Source organism: Leuciscus leuciscus (assembly GCF_965113295.1).
Source record: "Leuciscus leuciscus genome assembly, chromosome: 13".
In the NCBI taxonomy this organism is placed as follows: Eukaryota; Metazoa; Chordata; class Actinopteri; order Cypriniformes; family Leuciscidae; genus Leuciscus; species Leuciscus leuciscus.
In genome coordinates this window covers 22,215,171-22,228,572 of record NC_138737.1, presented here as the reverse complement: position 1 = coordinate 22,228,572, position 13,402 = coordinate 22,215,171, and the positions used below count along the sequence as shown (strand labels likewise).

Below are 13,402 nucleotides of genomic sequence, written 5' to 3'. Positions count from 1 at the left end.
AGTGTTGCTGTAAGAAGCGTTTTCGCACTCTCCAAATGCTATTTGGTAGACTTTACTCATACAGAGACATTCCCACTGGAACAAAGGGCTGGACGTCACTGCTGGACGACGACCACCTGGGGTTTGAGTTTACATTTAGGCTACAACCTTTTTTTTTTATCTCACCACCACACATGTTGGGTCTCAGAGGGATGGTATCATATTCCTGCCAAGTGAAAAGTGAGTTACTTCAGCCATTTCTTCCTAACATTACTCAAAACACTAACAGTTTTATTGTTTAGTCTGATTCTGTTAAAAATATTTAACTAAAAAATGCCAGCCTGATTACATTAGATTACACCAACTAAACTCTGTTTTATAATTATTATAATTTTTTTTTGTTTGTTTGTTGGTGTAATCTTATGTAGTCAGCTTGATTTAGTAATTTTGTGGTAAAACATGTTTAACTTTAATGTATCCTTCAAATCAGATGTTACATGGTGCACATTTCTATATACATCACTTTTTTTTTTTTACAGTGCAAGGCAAACAACTCATTTCCCATCAAACTGTATGTCAACAAACAAATAATTTAATCAGAAATCATTCATATTGTAAAATGTCTTTCAATCACTGAAAAAAACAACTTTTTCATGACTTATCACAACTTTTTTTCTTTTGTCAAATCAATCATTAATGTGGTTCAGATAACATATTTTGAGTTTCTGTTGATTAAATCAGTCTTCATTGTATTAACGATTAAGTTTTAATTTCAATGAACTCAAAATTTTAAGGCAACCAGGTAACTTAATTTTTTAAGTTACTTACCGGTACTTACTTTAACCGCCAATATTTTTTTCCAGTGATTCAAGAGACCATGCTATTGTGAATGTAGTCACGGCTAAATGAAAACATTTCAACAGTTAAAGAGTTTGCATTTCCGCAGAACTGGTTTGGAACTACTTTCTCCATGTAGGCCATGTCATGTGACATATGAAGTTATTCAGTGTTCCCCGCCTCCATTATGAATATGACGACTCCTTCCATGTGGCTTCATCGTACAGTTAAGCCCCAAACTATACTTAAGTTTAAATTGTACGCTAATATATGTAATTATCATTGGATGTCATTAATATGTGCCCAAAGTATACTTCAGTTTTACACTTATGTCAGGATATACAGTGCAAGTGAAGTAAATTTGACCATCATACTGAATACGTGCAGCCATATATTTCTAAACTACAGGAGACTGCTACAACAGACTTTCTCACAGACAAGCACTTGTGTGAGGGCAGTTAAAAGTCATCTTTATTGGTCATGACTTCTGGAAAGAAATAGCACACACACTGGACAAGGATGAAACTTTCTAGTGCACATATGTTGAGCGTGCTATCAAAGTATTTTGAAAGGCTGCATTCAACTCTACACATGATAAGTGTTTGCATCAAAACTGAAGTACACTTTGGGCTTGAAGTGCCCACTGGATACGCATAGCCTGCACATAGATATTTCGTATACTATACAGAATTTTGGGAGTATGCATAAAGGCTATTCGGACAAGGGAAAAACTCTGACATTAGGCTACATTGTGCTATCCCAAAAAAACAATGAAATCCACTATGGGTGTTGGATAGTGACATGTTGAACAGATATGTAATGTCATTGATTATAACAGGACTGGAACATTGTATTGGCCAATTCATAGCCTCAAAGTTCCACTAAAATTCTATTGTGAAATGAAATTTGAATTAAAAAGAATTGCTGGCATAAATCAGTTTGTTTGAATGTGTTGCATATTATCATGTTGACAATCTACTATTGCATAAAATAGTCTTAAGATAATTAGAAATGCATGCATGAAAAAAAAATACTGATTAAAGTACTAGCCTATATTTAATTAATAAATTTCACTTCGGCTCTCGAAATGTTTGGTAGGCTATTTCATCAAGAGGTTATGTTGAGATAGTCGCTTTCTTCATTATTGTGACATAGGCTAGCTAGGCTATCCGATTTAAATGGTTTCTCGAACAAGACAAAATGTAGGGACTTTGTAAGGAATTGACTGGATCGTTGTGGTGTGTTATTGCCATCTCGTGTGAGTGACAGGTTGTCCCGCCCTCGCGCTCGCGCCAGTAAACTTCTCTGTCCATTGTGATTTCATGGTAACAGCTGTTAGAAAGCAAAATTATATTTATAGATAAGTGTAACTTCAACTAAATCTGCATATGACTCGTAAACTTTTTCAAGTAGCCTAGGCTTTGTAGTATTTTTGTGCGGTCTCTCATATGAGGGCTGGGGGAAAGGGGAGGTCCTTAATGAAATTATCTTTGAAGATTCGCCCACCCACTGACGCAAACCCACGGCACATAAGGAAACGGTTCATCTCGTGTCACCTCAAGGCAAGTTTCAAATTTGTCACAGGCTGTGTAGGCTATTCTGAAAAATGACAGGTTTAATTTATGCGACTGCAAACCATTTTGAACAGGATATTCCTATAGGCTACTTACAGACTCAAACAATGTAAAGCAGACTTCTGAAAAACTGTACTAGCATACTGAGATGACATTGAAACCAATAAGTTTAAGAGCAACAACAACAACAAAAAACTAATCGAAGACCATTTGCAACATACTATCAAGATATTTATAAACAAACCACAAAGCGTTACATTTGTTGCGATTCCATGGGGAAACTGGTCTCACCAGCATGACGTCATAGGAAGTTGTCGGCTTGGCATACAATGCACCATGGGAATTGTAGGCTGTTGTGTCACTTGTAACAGCTACTAATGCTTATAACACGCACTGTGCGAATAAGGCTGTCACATATAAGAATCATGTGGCAGAAGCAGGATTTATCTGTTCACTTTATCATAATTACCCGTGATATTTCAAGTTTAATTAGTTGTTGTTGGACTTTATATCCTTGAATAATTAAAAAATGAATTAATATTTTAAATGAACAAATCGTTGAAATCTTCTGAATCTTTTTCAAATCTATTCATTCATATTAAGTGTTTTGACTAACGCAAAACCTTTTCACCTTGACACCTTTGCGTAGCCTTTTGAATTAACAAGGAGAGAAGGGAGACTGAAGAATTCTGATTGTGTGAATGACTGATTATTTTAATTCATCATTTATTTAGCCTAATTTAGTGTTGTCTTGATTGGGCTATTGTTGAAATGAAAGAGAAATCAATATTTTTTTATTTATTTTTTAAAGGGAAACCGTTTTAAATGCTTAAACACTCTTTCTCTTATTGGTATTTGTGGACGCAAATTTTAATGAAGGATAATACAAATTGTTTCTACCATGGACGAGTCATTGTTTTAAACGAATCATTTGTGTGAAAGATTCATGACTTGCTCGAGCACAAAATCATAATTGGCTTGTCGCCACCTACCGGTTAACGATATAACCCGCAGAGAGGCTCACTGAACATAACAATAAATTCATTTTTATATTTTATGTAATAAAATTTATTTTGGTGAACGGATAGAAAAGATTCGAGTCACTGGGATGATTCAAAATCCTCACCACTACTGACAGTTATACACCCCTCTTTATGCGGTTTACAACCTGCATGCATGGGAAAGCTTGATTTTAATAGCTAATTTAAAAATTATTATTTGGCCTACAATAAAATGACATATTATCCATGTTAATGGTGCTATTATAGGCAGTATCGATATTAATATTATAATGAAGCATTTGTTATGGTTTCAGTAGCCAGTCAGTCAGTATGCGTCTTCTAAACGCCCAGATTTCAATGATGAGACGTCGGGCGTCTGTCATGTTGTTTTCTGCCCGGTTGTCTCTGGCGTTATGAACGTCGTCTGACAGCGCTTTACGGACATAAGGGCAGGACCAGAGACTGCAATGAAACAGCGACAGGGGGGTGTCTGAGAGGGAATTGTAGAGGCAGGATAACTGGCATTGCCGGGCGGAACAGTCGCTGAAAATCTGACAGACAAGAAGAAGTGCCGCGCAGTTCTCGGTAAATATCCATTTCAATGGGCGTCATTTGCGCATTGACTCGTTATAATCGTATTATTGTATGCTGAATATCTTGATTTAAATGTTGCATTAGGTAGCGGGGGTTTCTTCTTCTTTGTGCTGTTTTATTGTACGCATTCCCCTGCTGTTACTCTCTCTCAATCTGTCTGTGTTGACAGACGCCGGGTTTGTTTTTGTCTTTCATCTCTACTAGCCTGTCAGGATGCATTGCATTCTATCTGAAGGGTCCTAATGCAACAATTCCCTGTTCTCTTCGTGTCAGCCAATTAGGCTGTATGGTCAAATTTGTTCCTTCAGGTTTGTGTTGACTGTATTGCAGTATACCTTGGAATTCTCTCATGACTCATGATTTTAAAAAGTGCAGTGCGGAGGTGTTGCAAAGACTGAATTTGAAATGTCATGCCCGTCTGTGTGTGCTGCGGTCTCTATCAAGCTGCTCGTCGGTCTGTGCGTGAGTGTGTGGGTGTGGGTGGGGGTGGGGGGGATGTGTGTGGGTGGGTGGTATATAAAAATGATCATGTGGTCAAACCGGACTGTCAAGGCAGGTGTGATGCAGTTTGCCTCATCGGCAATGTCTGCATAGTGACATTCTGCTGCACTTTATCACCAAATGTCCTTATATCTCCTTTTTTTCTCTCTCTCTCTTTTCCAGGTGCCCTCCAGTGCACTGTGTCTCTGTTGGCTGGGATCAGGAGGCGAGGAGCAGCTGAAATACCTCACACTATCAACATTTCCGAATGCATTGAAACGGATGAGAAAAGCTCGCTTGAATTAACCAAAGCGATTGGAACGTGATCCAATTAGACAAAAAGCTCCTCGAAAATGAAGCAAAAACACGAGGCAGCGTCACTTTACTAAAACACCAAATCAAACCGAACCCAACAGATACGAGTACTCGAAATCATATCTATGTACGTCTAAGAGTGTGTGTTTGAGTTGGAGTGTGAATCTATGTTCGTATGCAGGGATGGAGTGGTCTTTAGAGCGGATGAGGGAATGGGTGGCAGGTGGCATGCAGTCGGTGCGAGAGTGTGAGACCAGTGCTCTAGGCACTGCTCTTTGTCTTGCCTTTCTTTTTATCTGGTACTGCTACCGCGTGGGATGCGAGCACGCCGTCCCTTCGCTCCGTGGCGGTTTCAGCCCAGAGCGACGTGGCGGAGCCCTACCTGGTGGAGTTCTCGCCTCGGATCTCTCGGCCCGTGGAGGCTCGTTGAAACTCCGTCAGGTCGGAGGAAGCGGTGTCAGCGAGGAAGAACTCAACGGCTTCGCCTACTGCCAGTCAGCCGAATGTTTCCGTTGCTCCAAGCCCGGCGAGGGCCTGAACCAGCGGCTCTACCACAGCCTGCAGGAGTACGCCAAGCGCTACACCTGGGCCGGCATGGGCCGCGTCCACAAGGGCGTACGCGAGCAGGGCCGCTATCTGCTCTGCAGCCGGCCCTCCATCCAGAAACCTGAGGTCTTCTTCCTGCCGGACCTTACCTCGGCTCCTTTCTTCTCACGGGAGGCGCAGAAGCATGACGTGGAGCTTCTGGAGAGAAGTTTCCCTGCACTTCTGGCCGAATTCGAGAGCGTGTACAGGCTGCCGTCCAGTCGGACCGGCTCCTCGCTTCCACTCGGCTGGAAGGCCAACAGCACACCCCGTGGCCAGTGGTGGACCTTCTATCTGGTGAACCAGGGAACTCCGATGGTGCTGAACGCCAGGCGGTGTCCGCGTACGTGGAGGGTGCTTGGCCAGCTCCGCACCTTTATTGCGAATAATGTGTTTGGAAACGCCTGCTTCTCAGTGCTAAGTCCTGGAACAACCATCACTGAACACTACGGCCCAACCAACGTACGTCTGCGCTGCCATCTTGGTAAGAGGTCAAAGGATGTGAATCTATGTTCACTACCTGTTGAAAGTTTGTGCACAGCTACTTATTGTTTATTATTTACAACTATTTTTGTAAATACATTTATAATTCAGGTTGATTGAGCCACTTTTTCCAATCATCTCACTGACAAAAAGTGTCCCAAACATCCTGAGTTCACCCCTATTTATATTTCAAATAAAATATGTTATTTTAAACTTTCTATTCATCAAAGAATCTAGAACAAAAATGCATCATGGTTTCCACAAAATATTAAGCCGCACAGCTGTTTGAAATATTGATAATAATACAAATATTTCTTGAGTAGCAAATCAGCATCTTAGAATGATTTCTGAAGGATCATGTGACACTGAAGACTGGGACAATGATGCCATCACAGGAATAAATTACATCTTATCAAATTAAAATTGTAGAACTTCACAATATTATGTTTTTTTACTGTATTGTAATCAAATAAATGCAGCCACGGTGAACAGAAGATCTTAATATTTCCAAACCTAAACTTTTTTTGTTTGTTCTGTTGTAAATTTAAACAAATCATATTTGATCTTCTTCAGATTCACAACCCAACTTCATCAGTATTAAAGTATTAGAGTTTGCATGAATGCTGGACACTTGTTGGATGCTTTAATTTTACTAAAAAAACTTTTAGTTATGTAAAGAAATGAATATAGAAGTTTATATTTCTCTGCAGAACTGATTTCAAGCATTTTCAAGATCACGAGAAATATAAACTTTATTCAAATGTTTCCAAACATCTGACTGGCAATGCATGCATTATATGTGACAGCAGCAGTCTGTGCCTGTTTAAGGTATAGCCATTTTCCCTCTGTGTGTGTGTGTGTGTGTGTGTGTGTGTGTGCAGGACTGAAGGTGCCCTCTGGTTGTGAGTTGGTAGTTGGTGGAGAGCCGCAGTGCTGGTCTGAGGGAAGCTGCCTGCTGTTCGATGACTCTTTTCTTCACACTGCATTTCATGATGGTGAGAAACAGAAACAGTGTGTGGAATAAGTATAATAGATTGTGGTGCAATAAGAAATAAACCATTTGAAAATGAATACGTTTGAAAAACTAAATGGAAACTTGGAACATGTAACAGATTTATACTTTAAAGAGGAATTTATTAATTATGTCTCTAATAATCTACAATAAAAAATAATATAATAATCCTATTATAGTATTTTTCATGAATAAAAAAGGCTAAAAGCAAGTAAATACTGTAACCAACTACAGTGCACTTAGTAATCTAGTTTTTGCACACTAGAAATCATATTTTTACAGCTAACACTAATTTTACAGTACACAGTGAATATGTCATGATTCATGAATATGACAATGAAAAACTGGATATAGCACAGCATAATTTGAAATAATTTTTTATACTTGCTCTTTGGTGTCCAGTGATAGCTGAACTCTCCCGTCTGCATCCCAATTCAAATACACATGTTTTTATACAGGCTATGCACACTAGATCTGGATATGTCGCAGCTTGCCAGGTTCTGGGCATTAAATATTTATTAGATACTCAAAGACTTGTTTAAAATGCGTATTTGCTGAATGCTGACAGTATATGAAAAAGTATTGTAGTATTTGCTTTTCAATTATTAGATGGAACTGTTAAAGGGTTAGTTCACCCGAAAATGAAAATTACGTCATTAATTACTCACCCTCATGTCATCACTGTCATTACTTCCGTAATTACTCACCCTCATGTCGTTCCAAACCTGTAAGACTTAGTTCATCTTCAGAACACAAATGAAGAACTTTTTGATTAAATCTGAGAGCTTTATTTTCAGAGAGTAAACCAAGGCTGAGAATAGGAGCTCCATGCATCTGTATTCAAGCAATGCGTTTCTCAGCTCTGTCAAAATACAAGTCCTGCTTATGACACTTTTTGGCCAAACAGAAAATCGTATCGATGCAAATAATTACAAAATGCCAAATATCGGTCAATATATCTAGTATGCAGTTAGTTGCATTAAGACAAGCGTCACTATTTCTCTTAATAATATTTTATTTATCATATATAATGAATTATATATTATTACTAAATTATGAATGATTCTCTAAAACATGCAGGTTTTCTGAGGACAGGTGTGCACTGAGTCAAGTCAAGTATATTTGTATAGCGCTTTTCACAATACAGATTGTATCAAAGCAGCTTCACAGTATTAAATTAAAATAATACAACAAAGTTTGTTTCAAGAGGAATTTATTGATTGATAAAATTAAATTAAATAGAAATCATACACTGAGCAGGTCATTTTGTACGAGATCAGACTTAAAGTCCACATGAAATCAAAATGGAAGTTTTTTTGGCTTTTAGTATGTGTTAGAATTACTGTTATCTATAAGCAAAACAATGACATAATTCGTACTTAGAAGAAATAAGCATTCAAAACTTAGTCTCTATCTTCCGACAATATGGATCGATGATTTTGATGACATCACTCTGCACTTCAGCTTCTCATCTAATTTCCTGTCCAATCAAATACTCTCTAGAATCTGAAGCATCCCGCCCCGTACATTATAAATAAACTGCGGCTTAAGGCGAGACACTACAGGTGAATAGGGTAAATTTTGTAACTACCAGATATCACTATGAAACTTTCCCAGTTGATTACCTACATTAAGATGAGAAAAAAATGTATTACAAGTTTTCTGTAATTTAATGTTTAAATATGCGCTAATTTGCATATATTTAAAAAAACTAAATCTGAGTATTGGATAAAGCCAGGTTAAAACATTTTTTTTCTTTGTGTTCACATATTAGATGGGGAAAAATTACAGAGGGATTTATGGATATCTACTTTTTTTATCCTGTAAATCAGAATATACTGTCAGTAGCCTTAAAAAAATGATTTTCGCCATGTTTTGGAATAAAATGTTATATAAATCAGGCTAGGAATAATATATTTACAAATCCCTCTGTAAATGTCTTCATAATATAACTAGGTACAAGACTGGAAAGTTTGGTGTATAGTTGCTACTGAAGTGGAGATTTCGGACTTAGAGTATGAGAGAAAAGTCATTTTGAGAAGAAGATTTATCATCAGCCAATGAGATTGCGCATTCAGCCCTTTTACTTTCACGATTGGTTGCTGATAAAAAGGAAATGACCATATTTGGATCCGACAGCATTGTACAGGAGAGAGAGAGCTTTCCAGCGGTGCATGTGAGGACAAAGAGCAGACTGCGATCGCGGAGCAGCATGTTGATTAAGAACGCCAACTTTTGTTGAATTTATGAGAAATCTACAGACGCAAACAGACAAAGTGTAGTAAAATAAAGACCTAAATGTGTATTTCAGACTTTTTTTCACCACAAGTCTGAAAGAACACATGTTATTGAGGACAAATATCCCAAAATCTCAAAATTGACCAGTAAAAACCCCCGATGTTTTTGCCTGCCGTGTCTCCCCTTAAATCGGTCACTTGTTCACACAATTAATAGTCCACACAGTCTGCTCCGGTTTAGAGACACGATAGCACCGAGCGGATCATATGCACGAGTCGGTGCAGACCACAAAACGTATTGGACCCATTTAAATTCTGCACAGAATGCTATATTTTAAAGAGATATGGAGTAGATTAGGAGGAGAAACGGTTAGATTAGAAGGAAACTGCGGCTATCGAGTTCAGTGGCTCTTGCCAGCTGATATAAACGAAACGCTGTTGGCTATTTTAAAAAAGGGGAAGAGCTGTTCGATATGTCCCATTAACTAATGTCCCATGGTGTTCGTTTGGCGGCCATCTTGAAGTCATATCAGTGCTAGTGGCGAAAAATGCAGATTTTCATATATCCTGAACCACACAACATACAAAGACAAATGAACCCACTTTTTCATATAATTCTGACACCAGGAATCAAATGGAAACTTGGTGTGAATGATATAAAGGATGAATGATATAAACCAACTGCAATCCCTCTATGACATTCGTGAAGATATCCCTCTTTGGGTTTGGGTTTCTAGGGTGCTCGACAATGGTTGCTAGGGCATGGCTAGGAAGTGTTGAAGGTGATTTGTGATTGGGTGTTTACTGCCCCGAGTCAAATGAGCCCACCCTCATGTTTCTATGACACTCCTATCTAAAGATATCCCTTTGACTTCTTTCAGTGGAAGTCTATGGAACTAGTTGCTAGGGTGTTCTCAATGGTTGCTAGGGTGTGGCTTGATGGCTTTATGGTGATCCTGAGAGACCACCCCCTGTCTCTATGACACTGTGATCCAGAGTTATGTTTGATACAAAATTCCTATGCAAGTTAAATTGTAGGATAAACACGTATGCGCAATTCCTGTTTCATGGGCCGTCCCTTCATCATAGTATGTCTAAAGCCCGGGACACACCAAGCTGACGGTCGGCCGTCGGGCAGTTTTTGTGTGTCGGCCGACAAAGTTTTCTCAGTGTGTTCCGCACCGTCGGCTGAAATTGGTCCTCGTCTGCTTTTTTTCGGCCGATTCGACATGTTGAACGCGCATTCTAGCTGACAGTCGGCTGTAGTTCTCTTGGTGTGTTCAAGTGCAGCTTTTCCCCCCGACGCAGGCGACGCGAGGCGACAACACAGTCGGCGTTCATCAGCGCTAGTTCCTTGGCGTCGGTTTGGTGTGTTCCGGGCTTATGGGGCAACTTTAGGCAGCTCTTGCCCCCCAAGGGTACAACTTCCACCTCATTGTAAGGTATGTTCTTACAGAGCCTGCCAGCCTCTTCAAATGTGGTAACCCATATGTTTCTACGAAATCCTCGCAAACATTGTACGCCCGATCGCTTATAAAAGATATAGCATACATCTCCTCAATAATCCGCACGATTTGATGCCTCATTCATGGGTATATGACAAACAGGACTAAAACAAAACAAAACTTTGCAAAACAAAATTGCAAAAGTTACATCGTTGTGAGCCTAAAATGTGTTATTTGCCTATTTTTCACCAATAAAGAGTGGTTGTACCATGTCAATGACCTTTCCATTTAATTCCTGGTGTCAGAATTATGTGAAAAAGTGGGTTCATTTGTCTTTGTATGTTGTGTGGTTCAGGAGATATGAAAATCTGCATGACTTCAAGATGGCCGCCAAACGAACCCCATGGGACATTAGTACCTCGGCAACATAAAAAATTCTTAACTAGACACCATTAGGGTCCCAAAAAAACAGGTTACAAAAAAATGCCAAACGGGTACATGGGAAATATTTCTCCTGCTAGCCTACAATGTTTACTATAAATGATTTATCTGTGCACATTATTATTATAATTTTTTTAATGGACAGCGGCTATTTACTGTAATTACCGTGCAAATAGTGGCAAATACTATTTGCACCTCAGTGTGTAGTATATTATAAAACAATATATTATAGAACAATAACAATAAATTCAGTATATATGATTATATTTATTAAAATCATGAATGGATGGCACCTTATTGGGACATTGTCCCTGTCCCTAAAGCACTCCCCTACACCTTACCCCTAACAATACCCGTTAATAACTCTTTATTCACACCAAATACCTGTTATTAATGTGCCCTCAAATTCTTTAATCAAAAATAATTTCCGTAATTCGTCATCTTTTCTCTTCTCTAATGACAAAATCAAGTCCCGCCCAAAATGTTTTCTTCTTCAAGAAGCCGTTTCACTTGGATATGTCACAATAGAAAAAGAAAAGACTATCGCAACTTGTTTTATGCCGACTTTTTACGAATTTTTTTGATAGACGGATTATAAAATGGCCTACATTTTATAAAATGGCCTACAGGAAACCACTCCGAACATTAGCAACACCCTGGCAACCACTCGCAACATGCTGAAAAGTTTTGCCAGGGCAAGAAAATGATAGTATTTACCATTTACATCATGAATTCCATATACTGTATGTGTGCTCAGGTTCTGCAGAAGATGGCCCGAGAGTCGTGTTCATGGTGGACCTGTGGCATCCAAACGTGGCAGCAGCCGAGAGACAGGCACTGGACTACATCTTCACCCCTGGACGCTGAAAGAGAGCTGGGAGAAGAAAAAAAGGGTTAACAATTTCCATTGTATTAACAGTATGAGATGAGTGCAAAGGGAAAGACGGAGTGTGGAGAGCGTCAGTCTCTTCCTCTAGTATACGTACCTTTACTCTCACTTTCCTTCTTGGCACTGCTTCAGTAGAGACTCCGATGTACCGTCACTATTGTACATTTATCAATGTTTACAGACCTCTTCAATTTTAACCATAGCCAAAACCTGCTGGTGAACTGTGCTTGAGACAAAGCCCTCGCAATGTTCATGTTGTTCTTACAATTTAGCAGCAGGGTCACTTTATACCCAGTGAGTGTCATAGTATCATTTCACCTAAAGCATTGACAGTAAGTCGCACATGGAATTGCACTTTTTGCTAAGCCTGGTTGCCACAGCTAGGTAGGATTGTATAGGAAGCACAGTACAATGTTTGGTCTGTACATTTTTACTGGAGTTAGGCTTACAGAAGCTAAGCTAAACAGTCGTAAAACGACATATGCTGCAATGACAGTGGATTTGACATTTACAGCAAAGGTATGTGGATATATGGCAGAGATGGTATGCGAAGTGAACTGAAGCACTACCAGCTATTGTGTAAAATGACCTCCTCCATTAAACGCACTAGTGGCAAGTTATTTTTCCGCCACGTCTAAGTCAGGGTCGGATCGTTGCGATGGGGATGAATACGAGCACATCAAATCAGCCTGCTTTCCACTTTACTCTTTCCTACCTTGAATTTTCAAAACGATTCAAAACTTCTCAATCACTTTGTATCTCTGTGAAACTAAAGAGGGACAGGGCGCTTCATATTTTCCGGAAAACGCAACGTTATGGCTGTTAATATGTGCTAGGTTCAACCTTATTGTGCTTTGTCGTACTGCTTGTAAGCAGAGCTTTCGTGGTCGTCGCATCGATATTGGTACATTCCTTTTGTAAGACAGACCGTTTTGAGACCGTTTCGTGAGCAGTGACATTTTATATCATTGTGAGACTTTTGGAGTTGCAGATCAATTTTATGACAATGTTCCTACTTCCATGTTTCCAAATTGTGTGCCATGGACTCACTTTGCAATGGATTGAGTAATTCTGTTGATTTAATAAAGAACTAATTCAATATTTGTCTTTGTGTACTTTGTGGCAATGCTTGTATGTGTTCGAAAATATATCATGACATGTTCTTTTGTGTTTATGCAAATTAACTGTGGGTGGGTATGAAAAAGATCTGGTAGCAATAAAATTAGCTTCTTCTCAGGAACACCTGCCATTTGGACAAACATTAAAGCAACATGCTGGATGTTTGGAGGATTTTGTACATGGGGGTGGCAGATACAAGAGTAGCGCTGCAAACCGCAGCCATTATCAGACTGCAGCTCTGGAGATTTACATAATACATATTCCTCTTTTGCTAACACAGAAGGGAGAGATAAATAGTAGATGAATGAAACGGCAGATAAAAGGCAGATGCAATCCACCTACAGTCATTTCTGTTCTCCAGATTGCATTTTGCAGAGGTTGCAGATCTAATATTCAGTCAAGTTCTTAATA

The 13,402-nt window shown here is 39.1% G+C and overlaps 1 protein-coding gene across 3 annotated transcripts; it reads left to right on the top strand.

Moving 5' to 3' along the window:
* The first annotated feature begins 90 nt into the window (after positions 1-90).
* Positions 91-12,971, top strand: asphd2 (aspartate beta-hydroxylase domain containing 2). 3 transcript variants are annotated; one of them, XM_082188440.1, is made up of 4 exons: positions 91-219; positions 4,649-5,849; positions 6,730-6,843; positions 11,741-12,971. In XM_082188440.1, the coding sequence occupies exons 2-4, from the start codon at positions 4,964-4,966 to the stop codon at positions 11,848-11,850; spliced, it is 1,110 nt and encodes a 369-aa protein (XP_082044566.1). In that variant the 5' UTR covers positions 91-219; positions 4,649-4,963; the 3' UTR covers positions 11,851-12,971. The 3 variants fall into 3 exon arrangements, with proteins under 3 accessions (XP_082044566.1, XP_082044568.1, XP_082044567.1); XM_082188442.1 differs by lacking the exon at positions 91-219 and adding an exon at positions 1,870-2,378; XM_082188441.1 differs by lacking the exon at positions 91-219 and adding an exon at positions 2,421-3,976.
* Positions 12,972-13,402: the final 431 nt, after the last annotated feature.